The sequence below is a fragment of the Mastacembelus armatus genome, chromosome 18 (genome assembly GCF_900324485.2).
Source record: "Mastacembelus armatus chromosome 18, fMasArm1.2, whole genome shotgun sequence".
Taxonomy (NCBI): Eukaryota; Metazoa; Chordata; class Actinopteri; order Synbranchiformes; family Mastacembelidae; genus Mastacembelus; species Mastacembelus armatus.
In genome coordinates this window covers 7352381-7376758 of record NC_046650.1, presented here as the reverse complement: position 1 = coordinate 7376758, position 24378 = coordinate 7352381, and the positions used below count along the sequence as shown (strand labels likewise).

General features: G+C 39.8%; 1 protein-coding gene across 1 annotated transcript in view; it reads right to left on the bottom strand.

Moving 5' to 3' along the window:
- trpc5a (transient receptor potential cation channel, subfamily C, member 5a) overlaps window positions 1–18997 on the bottom strand; it is a 50947-nt gene extending 31950 nt beyond the window's left edge. The window contains exons 1-7 of the mRNA XM_026333539.1: window positions 18965–18997; window positions 17926–18028; window positions 17368–17618; window positions 10511–10627; window positions 10253–10315; window positions 9278–9415; window positions 8831–9037 (exon numbers count right to left, since the gene is read on the bottom strand). Of these exons, the coding sequence (XP_026189324.1) occupies window positions 8831–9037; window positions 9278–9415; window positions 10253–10315; window positions 10511–10627; window positions 17368–17618; window positions 17926–18028; window positions 18965–18997 (912 nt within the window). The remainder of the gene's footprint in view (window positions 1–8830; window positions 9038–9277; window positions 9416–10252; window positions 10316–10510; window positions 10628–17367; window positions 17619–17925; window positions 18029–18964) is intronic.
- Between the last annotated feature and the right edge of the window lie 5381 nt (window positions 18998–24378).

Below are 24378 nucleotides of genomic sequence, written 5' to 3'. Positions count from 1 at the left end.
AGAATCCAACAGCAGAGGTCCGCACAAACATCCGCATGCAATCCGAACCCTGAAACGCACTGATGTCATTGATTACACCTGAACATGACCTGATCTAACTTTAGACTTTCATTATTCCCTCTTCGTAGAGAATGCATTAGTTTCTTTGGACAGAAAAAGAAAAACAACTAATCGGGGAGAAAATATAGCAGGCCTGCAGACGATAACATACAGCCTCCCACCAGCATAAAACACAATGATGACACAATCAACTTGTCACCAACATCCAGCACTGTATCATCTGTTAATAAAGTGCCTTACCAACAAGCTTGGCTTTGCTTTTTCAAAATAATACTCCTAGTACATAAATTGTTGGCAAACTCAGAACTTGTTTCCCTTGTTCATCACCCTAATCAGATGTCACTAAATTCTGTTGTCATTCCTCTTTCAGCCTTTTTCTACCTTTTATCTTCTTCCTCTGCTTTCATTTCCTCTCCTTGCTACCTCTTTGCTCACCATCCTGTTCTGCTTCTTCTCTTGCAGCCATTCCCACTTTTCCCCAAAAAGCTTTTTTATTAGAACAACCCAGAATGCACTGCAGAGGTATTGTGAAGGGTATCTGCCACATTCCTACACCTCCCTGCCAGCCAGCTGGATATAGCTCACTGGTTCCTGTGTGTCAAACAGCCAATCAGAAAGTTTATTTTGGCTCTAAAGGCCCTCAGCATGATGGGTAACCCATGACACGTGTGCGTGATTTACCCATTAAGTTAGAACCACTGAGTCGAAACCCAAAGTTACTTCGGCATTACGTAACTCTTCACACATCAAATGTCTTCTCCCCCTTCTTCCCCCCTCCCCTTCTCAAAGTGTCTTTCTAGTCAGTTTATTGGACAAAAGGTTAAAAGCTGGATCGATAATTGTGACCACAACTGCCAAATGTAAGAGGAGGGGAGACAAGAACAAAGGAGAGGAAAGGAAACAGGAGGAGAAAAAAAACAATAAGAAGAGACAAGAAAGGAAAGAAGGCAATGAGAGGAGGCAAGGCAAATGAAAGGAGAGGACAGGAGAATCTTCTTCACTGTGTGCAGAGGAGCTCTGACTGAAACTCTCTTAGGCCAAGACCTTTCTTGCCCGGTTACTCAGTCTTTCCAGACAGCCAATTCAAGGATGAATCCTAGTTGTCTGAAACAAGTAAAGCTTCCAAAATAATTTCATAATTATGTCTCACCACAGTTTTTCATGGAGGTCCACAGAGAGCTATGGACTTCATGGTTTGGTTTTTGTCCTGACACGCAGTGTGGGTTGTAGGACACCTGTATACAAACAGGTGTTAGCCCTTCTAAACTATGTCAGATCAATTCAATTTGCCACACATGGGCTCAAGTTCTCCATCACACACATCAAGGGAAATGAAAGAAAACAGGATACACACGAATGACCAAAATTATACCTAATCTGTAATTCATGCTGTTGATAATGAACCTTTCCAACAAGAAACACAGCTGAAGACAGATGCATACATACATCAGAAATGTATCCTTATCAAACTAATCTGCAACAGAAGCATAAAACACAAATGTCTACACACGCTACCATGCATATGTATGCATACAGATACAGCCTGTGTGTGTGTGTGTGAGAGAGACAGAGACAGTGAGAGCAAACAGTGTGATTTGTAGTGGAACAACACTGAGACAACAAAGGATTTGCAGGTCTCAGTTTCTCATCACAAACACACACAGCCACAGCGTTATATAATTTGTTCTAAAAGCCTGGTGTTGGTGAAACAGTGCAGCAGCACTTAGTGGGTGACACCTCCGTCTCTTCCATACAGTACATACACACCAACACATGCAAAAAGACAAGAACACACACACCACCGACGACACACACAGGGAAAAAGCTAAAAAGAGGTTATTAAGGGTGACAGACCAGAGGAGATAAAGAGAGAGAGACTTGAACAAATCAGCAGCAAGGAGAAGAGAGACAGAGGGGTTTGGAGAGAAAAGAAGAAAGAGAAGGAGAGAAACATAGCAGGTCAATATTGCAAGAATGAAAATACAAAAGGAAAGAAATGAATGTGAGGGAGAAGGGAGCAGAAGATGAAGTTAGTAACGGAGAGATGGGAAGCTGGAGGAAGAAAGATGGAGAGAAAGGGTGACAGCAAAGGTAAAGGACGTGGTAGAAGAGGGAGAGGAGGGAATGAGGCTGCAGTACGTGGAAGGCTTACATAAGTGTACTGACAGTGTTCATCAGCTATCTCCTGAGACTGCCACACATAAACACCCAAATTAGAAGACACTATTTTGTAAAACAGAAGGGGACAGGGCAAATAACACACACCCACACGCAAACGTGCGTGCGAAGAAGCATCTGCATGTTCACTCATAAACATACACGCAGATGCACACAAAGGGCATCTGGACAGGCTAATGTAGCATCTGTTTGTTTGTCAACATCTGTCGTCGCCATGGCATCCAGGGGCCAGCGTTCCTGCCTGCATCCTTTCTAACCACATGTTCTAATCACTTTGGTCTTTGTGTATGCAACTTTTTTTATGTCATGAAGTACAAAACACCAGCAAGAGCAGAAATTCGAACAATTCAAGCATAAAAATGCACCTGTGTGTTTGAAGACTATACAACACTTACAAGGAGTGACTGAAGAGCTAATACACTTGCCATGAAAAACTTTATCACAGCTTTAAACAGGTAAGTCTTATGTTTTAATCATTTGTAAAATAAATGCTATTGTAACCCCCAACCAACAGCTCATTTCCACATTCCAGATTTCACTTCCATACACTACAAATACAAAACACATTCACAAAATAAAAGACTATGAATGGGCCCTAATTTGTTTCCACCATGCTGCCATAATGACTGTGTGTGTTTTCCATAAACCACACAGCTAAATAACACTTTACAATTATCTCAGAGCTCACTAAGTAAAGTGATGCAAAGACAAGAGACCAGAAAAGTCTGTCCCCCTCTTCTTCTCTTGACCAACTGAACTCTTTGCTCATGCATTACACGAAGGAGCTAAAAGGTACAAAAGATAGACAGATATTATTTGATTTCAGATACCTATACAGTGAAAAGAATCTATCCAAGATTGTTTCATCCCTCTCTGTTATCCACCCTCCTGTCTTTTCCTGCTGCTTCTTTCCCTTGCCTACCCACCTATCGTTCCTCTACCTTTTTATCTCACCACATTCCTTCATCCTTGCTCTTTTTGTTGATCTTTCACTTTTTCTTCTCTTCCATGCTGAATCTATTTCAAAGCTGGCAAGAAAACAGAGAAAATCAGAGCAGAGTAATGTAATACTGGTCAGCCACCCATCTGCTCTCCCCTGATTCCTCCTCCGACAACCGAAGAAGACATATTTTTGTTGACATCTGTCTCTCTCTCTCTCTCTTCTAAAATCCATTAACTCCCCCACCGGCTCTCTCCTCCATTGATGTCTTTCCCTTGCTCCTCTTCTGTCTCTCACTTTATAAAAACTTAGGGATATGGGTGAATTTCGCCGACAGCTACCTCTCTCTCTCCATATTACTTTTTTCTTGTTTTCTTTTCTCCTCTATCTCTGTGCTTCACTGCATCTGTTTCTTTCACTTCAGTGATGTTTATTGGCGTGAATACGTATGTGACACAATTCTAATTTTGTTAGTGCAGCTGTAGTCTGCAGACTGATTTTAATGAAATCTGGGTATGTGGGGAGGGGGGATAACTGGCATTACACAACATTTCCACTGTAAGAACATAAAGTCTCTCAGCCCACACTGTCTGTTTCTCCCATCCAGGCACTGTCTGTGACGGTGGTAGATACTTGGTGACATGCATATTTTCCTTGCAGCTCTCTTACCTCTTCATCCCTTCATCCTTCTCCAGCTAACACTCCCTCTCCTCTTTACATCTTGCTTCTCAACAACAACCAAAGTCTTGTTGACCACTGACAGCTCCCACTTCCTCCCTCCTTTCTTTTCATCTGCTCTCTAACTTCCAAAACTTTTTAAGCATGTTCCTTATTTTCTTTCTCTCTCAGTCCAAATTTGTGATGGCCTTATTTTAGAACCATGAATCTATTCTACAGTGTCTACAACACCACAGGATGTTTTGAAAAATAAGACTTTATACTTTGCGTACAATTCTTGCTCTAAGAACTACAGCCAATTATACCTCCCAGCGAGGTATAGTAGATGGTAGCAGACCATAGATGGGTTCCTCTGAGTTTCTGTGTCATATTGCAAGGAGGCATGATGGATATTTAATTAGTACATTACTGTCTACGCTGCAAAACAGCGAGGAAAACATTCTTTTGACTGACTAGTGGGAAAATAATGAGACTGGTTGCAGAAAATATTTAGACCAAGAGATTTTTCCTACAGAAGATTACTTAAATTACATTTCTCATCATTAGGTCCTTAGAGCTCCCATCCATAATGCATCAACAAAACCCTTAACATGTCAGTTTGTGTGATGGATGATAATTTGAGAGGGTCTATTCTTTTGCTACTGCCACTGTGATCAGTTTTATTAACCCCAAATACATAGCAGGCTCTGCAATGAATGACAACACAGGAAAAGGTCACGGAACCACTGGAAAGTTTTAGTGGTTCTAGTATACATTTACTGCCAACCCGTTCATTAGGCATTGGTGCAAACCCTGTTTACTGAAGTGCTGAATCTATAGGTTTATTTACCAATTAGCCTATTGATAACTAACCAGGAATTTCAAAAATCACTAAAGAGAGCTTTAGCTCCAAAAATATATTTTATAATTATAATCAACATTATAATATTTCTTCATTTAAAATTAGTTTGGCCTCCCATGCTCAATAAAAAAAGATCAAATAAACAATGGGAAGTTGGCAGGTTTTACTCAGAGCACTCTCACTAATGAATCGTGAACCAACTCAATTACAATATCAACCTTTTCATATAAACTTGGTTTCTATGCAGGAGCTTTGCACATCCCAAAAAAACACATGTTCAACTCTTCCAACATGTCCTTTGCTTCTCTTTGTTTGTGCTATGTGTGTATATATACAAAACACATGCAGATAAATAAAATCTATTTAAGGAGAATTGTTTCATTATTTCTCACTGCTAGCAATAATAAAACATCCTGTCAACAGGGAGTTGATGTTTAAATTGCACACTGAGTTGCCTATTTAAAACCTCTTTTTTAAGCTCTCTATGCTAATGTCAGTCATTGCTGCCATCTTATTAGGCTGACATTATGTATTAAAATCATCATCTCTGTTACTAGTACACACGTGTAACTCAGCACATTCCATTCACCTCACCACTGTTTTTCACTACCTCTACTCGGGAAAGTCACCTTTCATTGCTTCACCTATCAGTCATTACCCCCCTTCCTTATGTCCCATCATTCCAGGGACATAAGCTTCCTTCTAAATCTTAATCTGTGTCAAAACTCTGGCCTGAGTAAGGAAAGCACTTCACTTTTCTGTCTATCCATTCCTCGGTCCTCTTAAATCATTTGGCCTGAAAAACACTTCTCCTTTATCGCCCTCTTATCCATTCTGCCATCCTTATTAATTCATATAATCAAGCCTTCAAGGATGAAAAAGTCACTCACTCCTCCCGCTGTTTATAGACACCTCTCCATCCTCCAAAAAGTTTAAGAAAGGATATATCCTCATGTTTAGTTAGCATGTTAACGTCATCACAGTTGTTTGGGAAGGCGTTAGATTTGCTACTATTATCCTAAGCCCACCCCAATCCCCTAAAATATAGGCCAATTCCACTGTACCTGTGGCAGTAACATACTGTATGAATACTGGGGTGTAACAACATCTTTGGGATCAAAAACAACAGATAAATAAAATGCGTCAATATCTGTGCTTCTGTGCATTAATAGACAAGCCCGTTAATAGGTCAACCAATATAAACATGGTACTACAAGGTGTTGCAAGAAAGCCTATCCTCAATGCCAGTGCAATGTTTGTGCAATATAATTTACAACCCTTCCTTTCATATTCAAGGCATGGTTCACAATCTAGACAGGAAAGCCAAAATATTTTTTTTCTTTTGTCGTTCACAGCCACAAATCACTTGCTAATTGACTTCTTGACGTCAGGATTTTCCAGATGGATATGACAGACCGTGACATAGTTAAGTCTGCTTTGAGTCACTGTAGAGTAGAGCCAAGTCTTGATGGGGCACTAAAACTTCTCTCTGCCTCAGAGGATGAAATGGGGACTAACAACAACAGCCTGACCAGAGTTGCCACTTGCCCAAATAGTCGACATGCCTCTACAAACACAATGAGTCCATAAATGATCCCTGCAGCTTCTGCACTGTTACTGTATGAGCAGAAGATAGAAAGCTGCATGTAAAGTGACTTTCTGTTCACTATGGCGTCAATCTTCCCACTCAGAAGTGTCTCTTCCAATTTTTGCATAGTCAGCAAACCAGGAGCTTTACCTCTGACAGCAAATTACTATTTTCACTGTCCTCTCAAGGCCTGTGTCTGTCGTGGTAGATATTTGATCAAACTGACTATTTTCCCAGGACGGTGTCTATTGTCTGCGTGTTGGTTTGCCAAAGCACTGGACAACGGTGCATCTACAGTGTGATTTTCTTGTGCAGTCAGAGAGACAGCATGGCGGTGCATATGACTATTTCATGTGCTCTAAATTGTTCGACTGTTACAGGACTAGGGCTGCAATAACTAATCCATAAAATCAAGCTTGCTGGCCAAAAGTCTGTGTAATGTCTGGTCTGTGTTCAGACAATTGCGTTTTCACATGCAGCACCAGGATAATATCTAGCAATGTTCAAACGCATGTCTGAAAGCATGTCAGAGTTTGTTTAATTTTTTGTTACATGTGTAGAAAACTTAAGGTTCATATTTTGGCAATAAAGTGTTGAAAAGTCAGATTAATCAATTAATCAAAAACAAAGTTGTGCTGTTCCTGCATGTTCTGAACCCCCTAAAAGCCACGACAGTTCACTTACTACAAGAAAACTGTACTAAAAGGTCAAATCTCTGATGTACATCCAACTTACAAAGACCAATACAAGCTAACATTTAATCTCTCTTACCTGTTGGTCTCTCTCTCTTTCTCTCTTTGTCTGCCTGTCTCAGCCATTTGATGTTCCTGCATTAAATGAATGTGTTTACAACACTCTAGCAATTCAGAGCCAAAAACCTCTAAAAATAATGTACAGTACCAGTACTGGACTTAACCTCACCTCTTGCCCTGTATCTTCCTCTCTTCCTTTCTCCATACTGCAGTTGCCTTCCTGCTCCTGAAAAGATAATACGGCTGCAGTGATGCAAGTCGGAGGTAAAGCTCCTGAACATCAGCGAATATAATGGATGGATGGATATTAGGTAGCAACTCAGCCTCTATCCTTCCCTGTTCACCATTCTGTCTTTAATTTATTACAATTATAAATCAAATTGAAAACCTCACCACCTGCTTCTCCTCCTGCCTCTTTCATGGTTGCATCAAAGATCTACTAAAAAAACATATATTTATATGATATTTCTCATTTACTTGTACATATTTTTTTGCATTATTAATATTAATGCTATTATCATGTTGTGTCTGACGCAGATTTTTTTCTGCCACCTCCATACTCTATTTCTACTATTTTTATTATAATGTTTTAATCTAATGCTGTAACACCTGAGTTTCCCTGACAGATCAATAAAGGTTTATCTATCTATTGAATTGAACTCGCTCTACCAAACAGGCCTTTCAACAAAGTGCAGGCAGAGAAGATGATGACTGTCTGATTCAGTACCATAGGTGTCACGCTTTCAAAATAAAAGATTTAATTTTTTCCCAAACAGAATAATATTTAGGTGACAATTTTAAGATGATCTTTTCTGGGATTATATGTAGTACAGTTATGTGCATCTTTGTGTGACGTCTACAGTTTTGTGCATCTTTGTGTGACGTCTGTTTATTCTGTGTTCTAATTATTGTTTTCACAGAAACAGCACTTGCTGTATCTTCCCTCTTCAGATTTTCACCTTTGTCTCACGCTCAAGAGTGCTTCACTTCCCGCTTTTATGTTTCTGTCTCCCTCAGTGCATCTACTATCATCTCATGTCTGCTCTCATCCTTCGTCTCATCCCCTTGCTCTGTCCATTCACTCTTGCTTTATCACTCTGGCAATACCTCTCTGTCGCAGAAAGGTGGAAAAAGCAGGGAATAGACAAGCAGGCGGACAGAGACACACGCAGATCACCTTGGGCTTTTCAAACTGTTTTGTTTTCCAGTTCTATCCCATCACATCCCCATTTCTGTCTCGCTCATGTGCTTGCTTGATCCCTCTAAGCTCTGTGTTCGTCTCTCTTTTTGTGCCATTAAACCTGCTTTGCTCGCTTGGTATCTGCTCCAGTATCTGGCATTTGTTCCAGCTTTCACTCACTATCCCTCCTTTCTCTCTATCTTACCCACTCACTAAGCCACTCTGTGTTTTCCTGTCTTTTTCCATGTCAAACATCCTCATGTATTCTTTCTCTCTCTCCTATAAGTCCCCCGAGGAGATTGATTAAGTCCCTGAACTCCTCAAAGACAAAGTAACGGTATACTGCAAGACTGTGTGTGTTAAATAGGACAGAAGGTTCTGGTGTCCATTACCCACAAATGGCTGCAGGATGGATTTCAATTTTCCACAGAAAGAACTGTAACGCACATAGAAGTACAATCACAAACAATGCTGTGTTTAGCAAAATATGGCTGCGTTTTCAATAACCAAAGAAGATGTTTTTTTAAAGGGTTAAAAAAAAAAAACCTTCTCAAAACTCCACACCACTTCAGAGATTCCCTGACTAGCAATCACTGTACGGGTTGGTCTCTACCTCTTTTTGGTGGTATTTGATGGCTAGTTTGAGCTTGGCCAGGTCATGGCACTGCCTGGGGTCCAGTTCCTCACTCTGGTCGTTGTCTCTGTGGTTCAGGATGGTCTCCAGTTCTCTAGAACTCCTGGCCTGATCCAGAAGATCTTTGGCGAACCGCTTGCACTGCTGAGATAGCTCTTCATACTCTTGACGAAACTCATTCTCCACCTGAGAAATGGAAGATATTACAGTTTATAGGAAGTAATGGGAAACCTGTTATGGTGGGTCTTCCATGGTCCAAAACTTTGACTTTAAAATGAGTAGCATATATTGGAAGCTGCTGTTTTCACAGAGAAGATGTGTTCAGGGAATTAAGGCTAAGAAGGACTGAAACTACTCTGGAGGTGGATCAGTACCATAGGGTGATATTTTAACTTGGTGCCTCATTTTTATAACCGGTATCAATACCTTGCTGAGTTCTTTGAGCTCCCAGCCCAGTCTGAAGGCAGTAAGGATGGGATCTTCACTAGATAGTGCAATGAGGGAGGGCGAAGCCAGAGCCTTGTAGATGTTGAGTCGCGACCGTGAATGTCTGAGGCTGTCGACCTACAGGACAAGGCACAGAGATGAAAAAAATGCCCAAGGCAACCAACAGGAAAGGTACTACTCAGAAAAAGGTTTTTAAAATCAGTCACTTAATCTTGTATAGTTACAAAAGTCTGATTTAGAGTCTTTTTAACATTGCACTGCTTTAGACAGTCAAGTATTTAGAAAACTAAATCTGAATGACATGTATTTATGCTTTTAATTTTTAACTGTTTTCCACTCATATTCAGTCAAGTCCAATTTGGTCCAAGTCATTTTCAGTTGTATCCTATTATATTGTCAGATTAGTCTGGGAAACTAAAAAATGCAACAAAAAATAAATGAAATAAATAAATAAAAATATTGCTTCATTTAAATTGTAATTAGTTTTTTAATCTACTGTTTTTCATGTAAGCAACATTCTTGTGTTAAATCGACATTTAGACCTTGGTTTAAGTATTTTACAGTAATGGAACTGAAATTGAAAATGATACCCAGACCTGCTCACCCCAAACTCATCCTGGATAAATGGGTTCAACACCAGAGGTCACATTTTACAAAGCCTGCAGGGAGCAGAGCCTCACTGCATGGCTTCATTAAATGTAAATGAATGTCTTCCTATTTCCAAGTTGTTTACAATTCAGGCAAAAGATTAACGTGAGCAGAGTTGAAAATTAATGAAGAGAAGATGTTCATTTAGGGCAGAGGAAATGCAAGGTATCCGATTTGCTCCAGAAAAGATGCGGAAAACAAATGTCAGTGCTTGACACACAAATTGGAGTAATTAGAGTGCATTCAAATATTGATTTACTGCAAACCAAAACCAGACCATGCACTGTCAGAGAAATAATCACTTACCTCTGAACTAGAGACACATTCAACACAATCACATCTTATCTGGTGTGGTCTGGGAATTGTGACCTACACAGAACAATAACATAATAAAAGTTATAGCATGACAGCTATTGTATCATACAATTAATTAAATCATTTTGAATACAGCTAAATTAAAATCTGTTTTCAGTATGATTTTTAAATGATGTATTAAAATATATCTACCTCTAATTAAAGCTCAAACTATGAACATTTTAAAAATCATTTCTGTCTCAAAGTCACCTTCCGCTGTACGAGTAGCTTGATGATCTCATAGTTGTTGGTGTGAGCAGCGAGCATGATGGGAGTTATGTCTGGAGTGAACTCTGAAAACTGACTGTCCATCATCAGCGAGGGAACCTGGAGAAAAACAGAGAACAGCAGCTCTTTTACAATATATTTTAAGGAGCCCTCCATCATATTACAAATAGATGAAACTGATTGTTGATATTTAATAATCCAGCGTCATCTGAACAGCAGCGTGGAAAAAAAAAAAAACCTTAAAAAGATCTTTACAATTCAAAAGCCCCGAAAAGGAAAGCAAAGACAAATTAACTAAATGATGAATCAAATTAAACTTACATGAAAAAGATTAAAACAAACCAAATTAGTGTGATGCATTCAACAAAAGAAGTTTCCTGCCTGACAACGCTGCAGAGGTACATTTATTTAAAGGCACATCATCACCAAAACCCATAACATCCCTCACTGATACGTCTCTGAACACCTGGTGTTTGAGAAAAACAGAGCAAGTGTGTTTAATTACCAAGAGAAAACAGCGTGTCTGTCACTGGAGAATGACGGAGCAAGGATAAGAATATATTGTAATTTAAATAGTGTAATTGTATGAGTCCTTTAACTACAGATTGTGTAGAGTTAACAGAAGAGCTGAGCATTTACTGAACTGCTGTATAAAATATTTGGATTTCCAACATTATTCTCACCTTTCCAGCCAATAGCTTCCATTAATTCTTGCAAAGTACTGAAATCTTTTAGCAGATGATATAATATCTGTGATATAATACATCGCCCTGGACATATTTCCATTACAGTTGTCAAATTTCTATTATCATTATAAACTAAAATACTGCTGACTCCTCTATGTAACCCTGGATGTCCTTTAAGGCAACAGAGCTCTGTGCATTTCCAACTCATTTAATCTTTGAGGATAATAATATTAAAACATTATCACACTAATAACTTTTGATTTTAATTTGATACAGGTGGGAACCAGTGGTTGTAGGGGAAAAAGAATAACATTACAGCAAACATAAAACAGCAGACTGATAAGAACCTTTAAAATCACCCAGGAAGAAGAATGTAAAGCCCTGTCCTGTTCTTGCAAGAAAAATCTGCTTTGCATAACCATATACTGGGACAGTTTTACCACTTCGAGGAAGGAGAACTCAGCTAAAACAAACAGCCAGAGGCTTGGCCTACCAATGGCCTGCCATGTTTCCAAACAAAAGGTGAAATGAATCACATGCGCATTCTTCTAGAAATGGACTCATACATAACCAACACACACCGACTCTCCCTTTTCCAGACCCCCTTTCTTGCACAAATTAGGTTTACCCAAACAACTCCAATACCAACATCAAGGGCACAGGCTTAACTCATAAATCATAAATCCTGGATACAGTCAAGGTTTTTCAACTCCACAACTCAACTCAATATGAAAACTGATAATTCATATTTTAGCAAAATTCTGTGATTGATTGTAGGACACTGAAAAAAATCTGCCATCTTCTAAATCTTAGATTCTTTTGTAATCATATCCGATCTTATCTTATATCCGAGGTTTGAGGCCCTGAGTAAACCAGTGCCCTGATGTGTCAGACCTCTGATGAAACAAGACTTACAACATCCCCTCTGCACAGTTCATTAGTGTATCTTTATGACCTTGCTTACTCTGAGTGCACTCAATTTATACTTTAATTACTTTAAATGTTGTTTTTCACAACATCCAGTTTAAGTTTGGTAGTTCTTTGAGACAATTAGTAATTTTTGCATCCAGATCACATAGTACAGAGCTCTGTATCTGTTGTGAAGCGATAGGCTCCCTGTAGGGTACAACTCATTCTTCATAATTGATAATCTAGATTGATAATTTCTTTTACGATGTGGGAATAATTAATTGGTCATATTAATTACACTATATTTTGGCTGGTCTGCTGGTTTGAGACCCAGTGTCCCCACGTAATTATTTCCTAAGTTAATTTAGAAGCATATCTGCTACAACATATCAGTTGTGTGCACAATGTGTTTTTGACTACACGTTAAGAACCACTGACAGAGTCTTGAAGCTGCAAACACACCATGCTCATGAATTATGATCATACCAAAGGCAACATTTTATTTATTTCATCCACATAATAGCACCCCTAAAGTTGACCAATTACATATAGATATATCTTGTTTGTGTAATCAATACCAGACCAAATGTAAAGAGAACAATCTGTGTCTTTATAGGGGGTAATGTGCCAGAGGGCTGGTTGCATTTCCAAGCATGGAGCAATGACTTTCTGAAGACTCTCCTGTTTGCCTGGCAATCCCACAGAGACAACAAATCTGGCTGTCATATGTAATGGATTCTGGAAGGTTGTTTTGGATGCAGATATAATTTCAGTCATAATGGTTTAGATTTACAAATCAATGGTAGATAAATTCCAAAATAAACACTAGCAACAGCAGACGGTCCAATGCAGTTTCACATACACATACCTAAACTCTGGCTTCAACAAGACTACAGCACAGGGAAACAAATTAAGGGAAGTACTTTAAACCCACTATATAGTATTTATAACCAGGATAATTGGCTTAAGCACACTGATATCTAGTTGTATACAACTATACACTTCTTAATGTAGTTACAGTATTTGGCAGCAGTCTTATCAGCCTTACGAAGATTTATTATATGTGATTACAATAGTTTTGACTATATTGTCACAGGATCCATCATCAGTAAATGCATATATCTGTCACAACTGCATTATAGCTTGATTTTCTAAATCTTTATATGCCACTTATCAATGTTTAATAGAGGGGACTGAACGTAGAGATTAAGAATCAAACTTAAATTGTGCATGAATGTCCCAAAACATAAGGCATCCAAATCCTATTATTCAGGCATGTACACACAAACACACATACACACAAGCTCAACTCCCAGACATCAGAAGGAGGAGACGCGCAGACTTAAGGGAGAGGAGGGAACAAGGGAGGACGGAGGAGTGGAGCGAACACGTGTGGACTCGCTTTCATCTCTCAGAGGGAGAACAAAGCAGGGAGCTTTTCCTCACCCTTCTCATCTTATCTTCACTCTGTGTCCCTGTCTTCTCTGTCTTCCAGTCATCTCACCTTCTCCTCACCTCCTCTTTCTCCTGTTCCCATTCCTGTCCCCCATACTTTTCCATTTTTCTTCCATTTACCTACAATGCTCTTTTCCTCCTTTACACCCTCTTCTTTTTGTTTTCTCCCCACATTTCTCTCCTTGCTTAACCTCGTGCTATCTTTCTTTTTCCATCTGCTTCCTCTCATCATATCTCTCTTCTCCTTTTCTGTCTCTCCTGTTCCCCTCTCTCCTGCCAAAACATTGTTTCCTCATTTTTTCTCTGCCTCTCTCATTCTCTCACTGTATTTTTTTCCCTGGCGTGATAAGGAGTGTGAAAACAGCAGCCCTGGGCTGGGTATCACTCACCAATATAAGAAACAGGAAGAGAAAACACACACACACACACACACACAAAAACACACACGAACACACACACACACACACACACACACACAGGTAAACATAAAAAAACACAAATAAATAGAAACAGAAAAAAATTGTGTATTCTGATATCACTTATTAAAAATAGTACAGATCAGTTCAAAATAATATTCGCCTGGATTTTATTGTTTAATGCAATAATATTTCCTGCGTGTATTGCTGCAGGGGATCAGGACTGGTCAGAGCACACTCTACCAGGTTAGAAAAGTACTGTTTATTTTATTTGATTTTAGATTTGATCAAAGAGAAAGCCAAGGAAAGACAGTCTGTGTCTGAACGGAACCCAGACCTGGTTGACCTAAACAGATCCTAATACATAAAACATCAACACTGTTAGGAGCATGCTGCACATTTTTCCTGAATGTCACTGTTTCTCCTGTGAGGATGATAAAGCGACTCTGCTGGTGGTCAGCTTGTGTTTGCCCGTAGAGATTGTAGAGAATGAAGACAATGTGAAGTTGCCAAGCCTCAGTTATTTCCACCTTTTTAGTAAATGAATCTAGCAAATACATCTATATTGCAAACCTTCTGCTCATCATGATCACCGTCCATCTTAACCATTTCAACAATCTGATCCGCAGACCAGGGACTCAATAGTCAAAAATCTGGGACCATAACAAAATTAGGATCTGGACTGATTTCATTTTTAAGGTTTAGTCTAAGACGCTAATGGACCCACTAAAATCTAACCAGCAAAATAACCAAATATTTCACCAGATATTAACAAAAAACTTTTTTACCTAATATTTATTTTACTTCTCAATTATCCATTTACACTTTAGTGGTGGTGAGCTATTGTGAAAGCTACTGGACTAAATCAGACTAAGTGTGTATTTCAAGGACACAGGTGGAGCCAGGAATCGATCCACCAAACTTGTGATTCTAGGCAACCTGCTGAGATACTGCTGCACATTTTCCAATCAGCAGGAAAATGGGTTCTGTTGTGTATCAAAAGGAGCCTAGTTTTCCTTGTTACACAGCAGATTCTGCAATTTGAGAGAAGACATCCCACAAAGGAACTGCTGATTTCACAGAACTGCAGATGAGCCTCTTGAAGTCATATTACAAAACGTTTTCAACAAAGGTGTATATAAAAAAATACAAAACTAAATAAAACAAACACATTTGTATCTTCACGTCAATAGACAGTCTGATAAAAAGGCACATATGCATTCAAACACTCTCACACAGAGATCAAAACAACCACAAATGATCTTCAACTCCTGCAACACACACAAACACACACATGCACACTTAATCTTTTTCCCCCCACACGATTCACACATCAAAGGAAAGATAGAGAAGCAGCCCCGAATCCTCATCTGTAAAACTCTGTGACTATTTTCCTCATTTCTGCTCTCCATCACTCCTCATGTCCCCTAATTTCTTATTCCTTCCCTCCCCTTCTCTGTGTCTGGTTTCCCTCTCTCCTTGTCCTGCCCTCTTTTCCTTTTGTTATTTGGTTTTGATTTACAGTCACCATCTCTCTCTCAATCCCCCCTCCATCTTTCACACAACACTTCCTCTCCTTCATCTTTCTGTTGTTTTATGCTTACGGCAAAGACCTTCAGATTCCATCCTCCTTTCTATGTTTTATCACTTCCTTCCTGCTTTCTGACCTTGTTTCCTACCTCCTTTCATTTCTCCTTAGCGGGTGATGTAGATAACTGCATTTGGTTGTAGTTAATCATGGACGTAGAGAGGAAAGGAGCAAGAGAGAGATGAAGGGAGAGAGGCCAGTTGAAAAAAGGAGCGAGGCAGGAGGATGAAGAGAGAGACAGAGGTAATAAAAGAGGGGGAGTCAGATTGAGTCAGAGAGGGACGGCAGAAAGGTCAACAGTTTTGCTCGGCAAGCGGAGATAAAAGGCATCGACTCTACCTGTCAGCTGAGAAAGAGCAGTTTAGAAAACACACACAACATTCACTTCTTAATATAGGTATTATATGCAGACACACACACACACACACACACACACACTGACAGCTACTTTAATACAGGGAATCAAATTTTATGTTGTGTTCACTACCTCAGTTTATGCCTTTGCAAATAAGTTTTGATTGCTTTGTTGTTGAAAAGGGCTATACAAATACACCTTCTCTGTCTTACATGTAACTTTTCACATTCAGCCAGTCCTCTTACTCCCAACTCCAGACGTTCTCTCATTCTCATGACATTGTCCAGAGTTTTTATGTGAAAGCAGAAACATTTAAGCCACACCAACTCCAATCTGCGTCATTCATCAGAACAGTGGTTGTGTGTGTGTGTGTGTAGCATTTTCACCATCAGCTTCAGACACAGCGGCTAAATAAAAACTAAAGGCGCCAGGAGAAAGACATGAAGCTTAAAAACCCAGACGTTAAGGGTGACAGCATGCTGTGTCTTAGAGTCTGTGTGGACCAACATCAGACACAACAGAAGTCTGCCTGCTCAGTGATATGCTCAAGTTACTGTGTAAATCTAATCAATAAATACATTCGTTGTTATCGTCGTTATTTTAATAATCAAATTTTATCAATATCAATTAGTTGTTGCAGCTCTTAATTTATTGCTGAATAATGTAGCATAAATGATCATTCAGTTGTCTATATACAGCCATACCATAACCAGTCATATACATTATCATATATAATCACTGTTTGTGGTAGATGGAATAACTGAAGTAGAGGAAAAGAACAACAGATGAAAGAGTAAAGGCAAAAACAGAAACAGAAACACAACAAGAACAAATTTGTTCCCATCCTTGTCCAACTGAGAGCCGACCAAATCCTTCCCACAATCCTCTGCTTCAGCCAAGGTTTGGTTGCCATGGAGACATCAGGTCCAGGAATGAATGTACTAGGGGGAAGTCTATGTTTCTGTTTATTCTAAAATATCACCTTATTCTGTGTCCTCGCTCCCTTTCCTCCAATTTCTTTTTTTCTTGTCACTCATCTTCTCTCACTCTTTTACTTCCTCTGACTCCGCCCTCCTTCATCTCCCTTAACACCTACACATTAACTAAACTGTGCAACATGTTCTTTTGCTGTCTCACTCACACACACAAAGGCGGCATGCAGACAAATATACTGTCTGTTTCTAAATCCTGTTTCACAGCGTGTTTATAAGACGAGCTGTTAAATTGTCCTTCTCTTAGCAGACTGTGACATGGAGCGTTACAATGAATGGATGTGCTGCTCATTATCACACGCACACACATGGAGACATGGAAATCGAGTAAATGCAAACACATGCATGAATGTGTCTGGATGCTACAGATTAACAAACATCCATAGATGTTTTTCTTTAATCTCTCACACACACACACACACACACACACACACACACCTGTTTCTCGCCGCTGGGCCTCCTGTGTGACAGCAGCAGCTCCACAGCACCCACCACCTCCTTCCTGATGGCGTAGAGCAGGGCATCGCCCGTGTGGATGCCGTGGTCGAGCAGGAGCTCCATGATCTCCAGGTTCTCATTCTCGATGGCGATGAGGAGTGCGCTGCGGCCCAGCGGGTCCAGACAGTTCACATCCATGTTATAGTAGACTTCCGCCTCTCGTAAGGCATGTTTGACTCCTGCATAGTCCCCTGGTGGAAAGAGGGAGGATGGTTGAGTTGGTGGTTGAAGGAGCAGACAGCTGTTTTAACAAGTTTTAGTTTTCCACAAGGTACAGTAACTTTCATTTACTGCTTTGCAGACAGTCAGCAGTCCCACTGTTATTTCTATATAATCCTTTTAACCATAGAGAAAAGGCATGAAATGCATCAAAACAACAGTACAACAGAATTATACTAAAGGAAGTCAGACTAGACCAGAGGTGTTCAAAATGTGAGCCTGCTCTCAGACAAAATGGAGATTAGTGTGTCCCTCCCCCCAGCTGTTGTATGTGTTTACCTTTCTCCACAGCAGTGAGGTAGGCCCTCTCCTCAGCTGACAGCTCAACTTCAGCCCGGACAATCTGGAGCGGGATGCGATCGCGGTACGGCGAGTATGTCGCCTAAAAAGAAGAGACAACATGACGACAGCTACATGGTTGCAATTCAACATGAATCCAGTTTAGATGAAGAACTTAAAGTTAGTCATGTCTAAGTGTCACATTCAGAGTACACAGAAAAACAGCTTTCCCTTCACCAACACCCTTTACTATAATATACACAGGACAATATGTTTTACTGCCTCTTCGAAATCGTCTATGAAAAATTCAGAGACAAAGACTTTGTCAGGGCAAAATGAGCATCATTAGAATGTATCCACAAAGTCTGAACCAAAGTTTATGGGAAATTATTTACTGATGCAGGGATGAAACAGAACCACACTGCCAGTGTTTGCTTTAGGGATCACCCAGGCGTATAAGGCAAACAAATAAGGACTTTGTTTATTTGTAAAAATGACATTTTCACAAACATGTGCCATTTCCCATGCAATGCTAGATTTTGACTTTCTAGGTATAGTTCTGTGCGTTCAAACACAGCCGACATCCATCATCACAATACAGCGGAACAAGACGTGGGTTTCACGGCCGAGACTGCTGTTGAAAATATGACTCTGGTGATGAAGTAACAGTAAAGGACTGCAGCGGTGAAGTGTGCACTCACGGATAGTTTCATTACTCAACACTGTGAAACAGTAATATGATGGATATACTGTGTGGGTCTGTTTGTTGTGATCCTGTACTTTTGAGACCTTGAGAATCAAAAGTGAGCACATCTTGTTGGTGTCCATCGCTGTGGGGAGGGAAAAAAAAATATGTACATAGTCACCTTATGGGGACTCACCTCACATCAGTGTCCTAATAGATGTACCATTTATTTCAAAGTTAAAAATCCATTCTAAGCTTATAATTAGAATAAAGCTTAGGCTGAACTGAGGGCTTTTGGCTGGATAAAGCTGCAAAAACAACAAAACAAAAGCTCAGAAACAATGTTTGACTCACCTTCTTGTAGTACAACTGTGTCATGGGATTCATCTGGCCTGTCTGGAAGAAAGAAAAGGAAGAAAAGATGTGTAAGTTACTAAGGAAGACTAGTGTTTTCCTTTCTGCAGTTACAGTCTGTATTACGTTGCTATTCCTAACAATTCCTAAAATGCCGCCCAAATGAAAGCACCATACTGCAGACTTCACGCTGCAGGTAAGTGTCCAGCTGTAACAAAGTTTGGAGTGAGTGTTGGCTTTCACACAACCCGAGAGAGGAGGAAGACACGTGCCAAGTATTCCCGAAGTGGGTGGCATCAAAACATCCATCCTGTGGCACTGCCAGAAAAAACAGCAATGGGTACTGTATGGGATCTCCCCAACTTCCAGAGTGCTGAAAGCCTACTTTCAAAGATGAAAACCCATCAGCAAAATGGATATGTCACTGGTTACTGACAAAACACACTCCCTCTGGTAAATGGCCAACATGAAGATGGTGTCAGACTGAATAATAACGTGACTGGAAATCACAATTGACTCTGACTCTGGGGCCAACTCCATATGGCAATTCTGTCAGTATGATTGAACAAAAAGATATATTACTGAATTTGACCCTGAGTTGACACGGCAGAGTAGGCATCTTAAAATAAATGACCTCATTTACAGCTAAAACTAAACTTTTAAGTACAGTTAAAACTGACCATGACCCTTAATTCGTCTTGACCTTTGAGACTTGCTACTCTTGTTAATACCCATAATGCCCGTGAACCACTACCTCCTGGAGAACATTTAGAAGCTCTGCTTGTTCACACATTCCTCTGTGGTTATCTGTACAGGTTTTTATCATGTTGACTTTTCCTACTGTAACTGCTCCACATTTGCCTACTTTAGGCATAGGCACTGAAGATAGATGATATTGATTGCTTTCCATTTTCCTACATTCTGTAGTGTGACCTTCCAGCAGTAGGAAGCCATCAAACTACAGAGGAAAAAATTACTGATAACAATCTGCATGTGAGTGAGAAAGAAAGAGCTAATTAGAGAAATACTGAAATAAGGGAATCTTCTTGGTAAATAGTGCAGGGGTGCTATTGAAGGACACGGTGCTATAAGGCAGAAGCGAAAATGTAATGAAATCTGTAGAAATCAACCTCATTTTACATCTGATTACTATCAGTCACATGTGCCTGGAAAGTAAAAGTATGGCCAGGAGCAAAGTGCAGTCTGCACAGATGTTCCTTTCCAGCTGTTTCCTCACTGGTATAAATGCCTGAGGAGGGAAATTAAAGCACAGATTGAGTAGTTCATAATACTTAGCCATAGATCAGGTTGGTCCATTGATTTGACAGCTGTGAAAAGGGAGGGGGTTCGATAGCTGGTTCCATTTTGGATTTGGTTCCCAGTTGGCAAAGCTCTATCGCCACAGCACTTATGAAACTTTCAGTTCTGTCTTTACTCATTTTGTATCAACAAAGAACTATGGAAAAAGAAACGGCTTCTGTCATGACAGACCTTTCTGTTCTGAGACAACTACTTCAGGTATCACTAACATAGTTACAGACACGAACTGGTGAAATTAAAAATGTCTAAAAAAATATTTCTGTCAGCAGGAAAATTCCCATTATGCAGGATGCTAGCTCACCATGGACAAAAATCTCATTAGTGATAACAGATACGCTAATATCCCGGATGCGGGTTACGACTCAGGCCGACACTGTAAACTGAATGCATTATTGCAGCTTTCCTAATATATACTTTTATTTCAGAGCTGTATAAAGACTAAATAAGACATATCAAAATACATAAAAAAATATATAAATTTCAGATACTGCACCTAGTTTGGCAAAAAGCCCCATGTAAGGGAATCATCAGACTGGAAGGATGTCAGTGAAGAGAAATATTTCCATGTTCACGACTCGAGTCATCACATTATCAGACATCCCTAGATAACTAGTCACTCAATCCGATATATAACAGCTTTCAGGGAAATCACCTAGGATGTACTTCTTCCTTATTGTGGAAGAAGTAGAAGTAGAAGAAGAAGTAGAAGAAATGTACTGTATTAAATGATCAAGGCTATTAGGAGAAATATGTAAAGCTCGAAAAAAACTGCTGCCTTCAGTATGTTTTCAGACAACATTTGCACACAATAAATTCAACAAAGCTTTCCATGTAAAACTCTTTTTAGATATGTACATTTAAAACTGATAGCAATTTTAAATGTTAGTCTCATATCAGAATAAATGTCCAAGTTCACTTAAAATTCAGAAAAGAAACTCTTATTAGGACAGACTTCTAAAAATGTCCAGTAGCACTTCTAATACTGCAGGAGCATGAACTGAAAGCCATCACATTATCATAAAGGCTACAGCCCAACAAGGTTAAACATGCACAGTGAGAGACTGTAAGAAATGTTATGGACATCTGTGTCTGAATGACAAAAAGCAATACCATCTGTCAGACACAGCCCAGTGTCCCAGGAGAAAACTCATCAGATCTCATCGGATCAAAATCTGAGCAGAGACCATGTGCCTGAATCCTTACTGAGAATCACCTGTAATGTGTATATTTTATACGATGAGTTTACTGCCGCTGCCTCACAGTCGAAGAGCTCGAATGAAGCTGAGAAGAAGAAAATCTTTACTGCTGATTCACTGCCCCAGCTGAAGTGTTGCAGGTATTTAAAATCTAAGCCCTTATCAATACCCTAAAACTTTAAAATACTCAAAAGCACACACGCTGCTCCTAAACACACTTCTGACTCTTCATCCTGTCAAGTTCAAACACAGTTCACTTCTGGAGTGACAAATCACTACCAGAAAGATACAGGTTCTGAATCCCAAATGTGACCATGGAGCCACTAAATCTGCTGTGGAACAGAAATCCCCTGAATGAGCAGCTGTCAGGTTATCTCTGCTGGCAGATAGAGGGACTGTCGTGGTCAGAAACGGAAGATTTATTGGTCCGAGCGTGATGCAAATGTTTTGCTCCGCTGTCACGGTTGTCGTTTCAAAGCACAGAGGTTTTAAGAGGAAAATGGAGATGTCTCAGCTGTCACTGGCCCCTTTATCAACAGATGACAGATAAATTAATGCCTCCAGTTACGAGCATTGTCAAGGGGACTACAAATACTGACTGAACTGGTAAAGGCAGTTTCCATGGTGGCCAGAAGCCTAAATGTTACCAGAGGTTACTTACAGTCAATGCAAGATCCACAAATACTCCCAAAATCTACTGTGTGAGTAATTTTAGCTGTTGTGCTTCACATTTATTTAAGTAATAATCATTAAACTTAATTAGCAACAGAGGGAGACACAGGAGGATAAAGTGTGACCCTGGCATCTTGTATATGTCTCACCTTTGTGTAATGAGCTGCAGTTGGCCATTTTAATTTGGTGCTTTATTTGCAGTAGAGGACTCCATAGCTCAGGTGACCTTCAGAGATCAGTGCAGGACTGGACTGACACTGTATGTTTCTGAAATGCAATCTGGAATTCGTATGCTGCGCTTTCCTCGCCATATTATCTGGATGTAAACACATCATGGCTGTTTTATGGGCTAAGCAGTAAAACAAATGATATTTTCATGCATCCTAGCACAGAGGGTTCGCTCTGGGAGGTTGTGCAGAATATAAACATCTAAATTTCATAAAATAATGTAGTTTCTGAACAGAGTTGCTGTTGAGGACTAGTGCATGAAACCTAATTTAGACTGTGTTTGATTCTAAAAGCTGCAGTGCCTTTACTGCCCCTTAGCTAATACAGTGGGGTTTTTTTTGTGAAAATGCAGAAAAAGACTTACACAAACCTGCTGCGTCTGCTGCAGAGAAATACAGTTTTTTTTTATTAAATGAGCTTGTTGTTACTTCAAGATAAAAACAAAGCAACACTGTCAAATCCTGCAAAGGTTGACTTAGCATAGCCTTTATTTATTTGCTATTGGTGTGAGTTTATTTGCAAGCTCTTCAGTTTCACAGAAAAAATAAATAAATCAGAGACTGGTATTTGCCATACAAGTGTTTGTTAATTCACTATATTCATTCTACTAATCTGGGGATTCAAACTATCAACTTCATTAAAAAAAGAAGAGCAGCAGAAAGTGCTGCAGGTGATCTGCTTACACCTGCAGGTTATGTAACTGAGGCTCTGTTGATGCCTAAATTAGGTGGATGAGATTAAACTGTATGGATGAGATAATTCTGCAGTGGCCAATGTGCGGCTGCTGGAATGCAGATGCGTTTAAGATCTGCACAGTCAGGGAGAATTTATGCTGACGGCTTTACAATGCTCCACTGAGTGTGGTACAGCAATGCAGATAAACTCCCTGCTTGGCTCCTATCTCACTCCATCAGACCCTCTTTCTCTCCCTTTTTCCACAGGTTTTCAGCAGCCAGGATCTGCTACACTTGTTTATGACTCGGGTTTTTTTTTTTTGCTCTGCTCATCTTAAATTTTCCTATGGCAGAGATGTTCTTTCCTTTATTCCCTGATATACGTACACTGTACACTTGTGCATCTTTTTATTCAGTTACTTAAGAGGGACCATACAGAAAAACAGATTAGCAGGTTTAAGTAACTAAAAATAATAAAACAATCAGCATAAAAACAATAAGGTGGCTAAAACCTCTCGGTCTGGCCCCAGATATATCTGCGATAAAGTCATGGCATGCATTTGACCTGCTGTGATATAGTTTTAGCAAATGCCAGTAGTGTAAGTCCTGCAACCACTCAGAGATACTGATCATCAGGTTAGACAGTGTTCCCTCTGTGTTCCCTCTGAACTCCCCTGAACTACCGTCATCTCTGCTTTCCCACCTGCGTTTTGTGCATGCAGCTATTTGTAACCACTCTACATTTCCTTTCTTCTTATCTCTCCTCTTTGGAAATCTCTCCCCAGCCTGAACATCCTCATCTTTCCATCCCTGTATCTTTCAAATTTTATGCTCTATTTTCTGTCTCTCGTTTCTATCCTTGGGACTCCATCTTAAATTCTCATCTTTCCCCTCTTTCTGTCTCGTTTCTTTTTCTTCCCCAACTTGTTTTCCCTTTGGCTGCAGTAAAAATAATTCTCTTTGACTCTTCACATCTGTCCCGCTCCTGTGCCATCTTCTTGCATTTTTTAAACTGTAGGGTTTGTTTATAGTGAGTGGAAATAGCTCATACTGAGCTTTCTTTAAAAAAAAAAAAAAAAAATCCTAAAACGTACAAATGTTGCCAAACATAATATGCAACTTACTAATGGATGTGCAGGAGGTCAGTGCCCTCCAGTGATTCAAGAAGCTGAGAGGGCATCAACTTTATGCAGTAGCAACAATCAGAGACAACCATTCATGCTTGTTTTGGTTCCCTCGAGAAACAGCTCAACTACATGAAAGCCCTTTAAACAAATGCAGGAAAAGTAGAACATCGTGAAAAACAGGAACAAAAATGATCTTC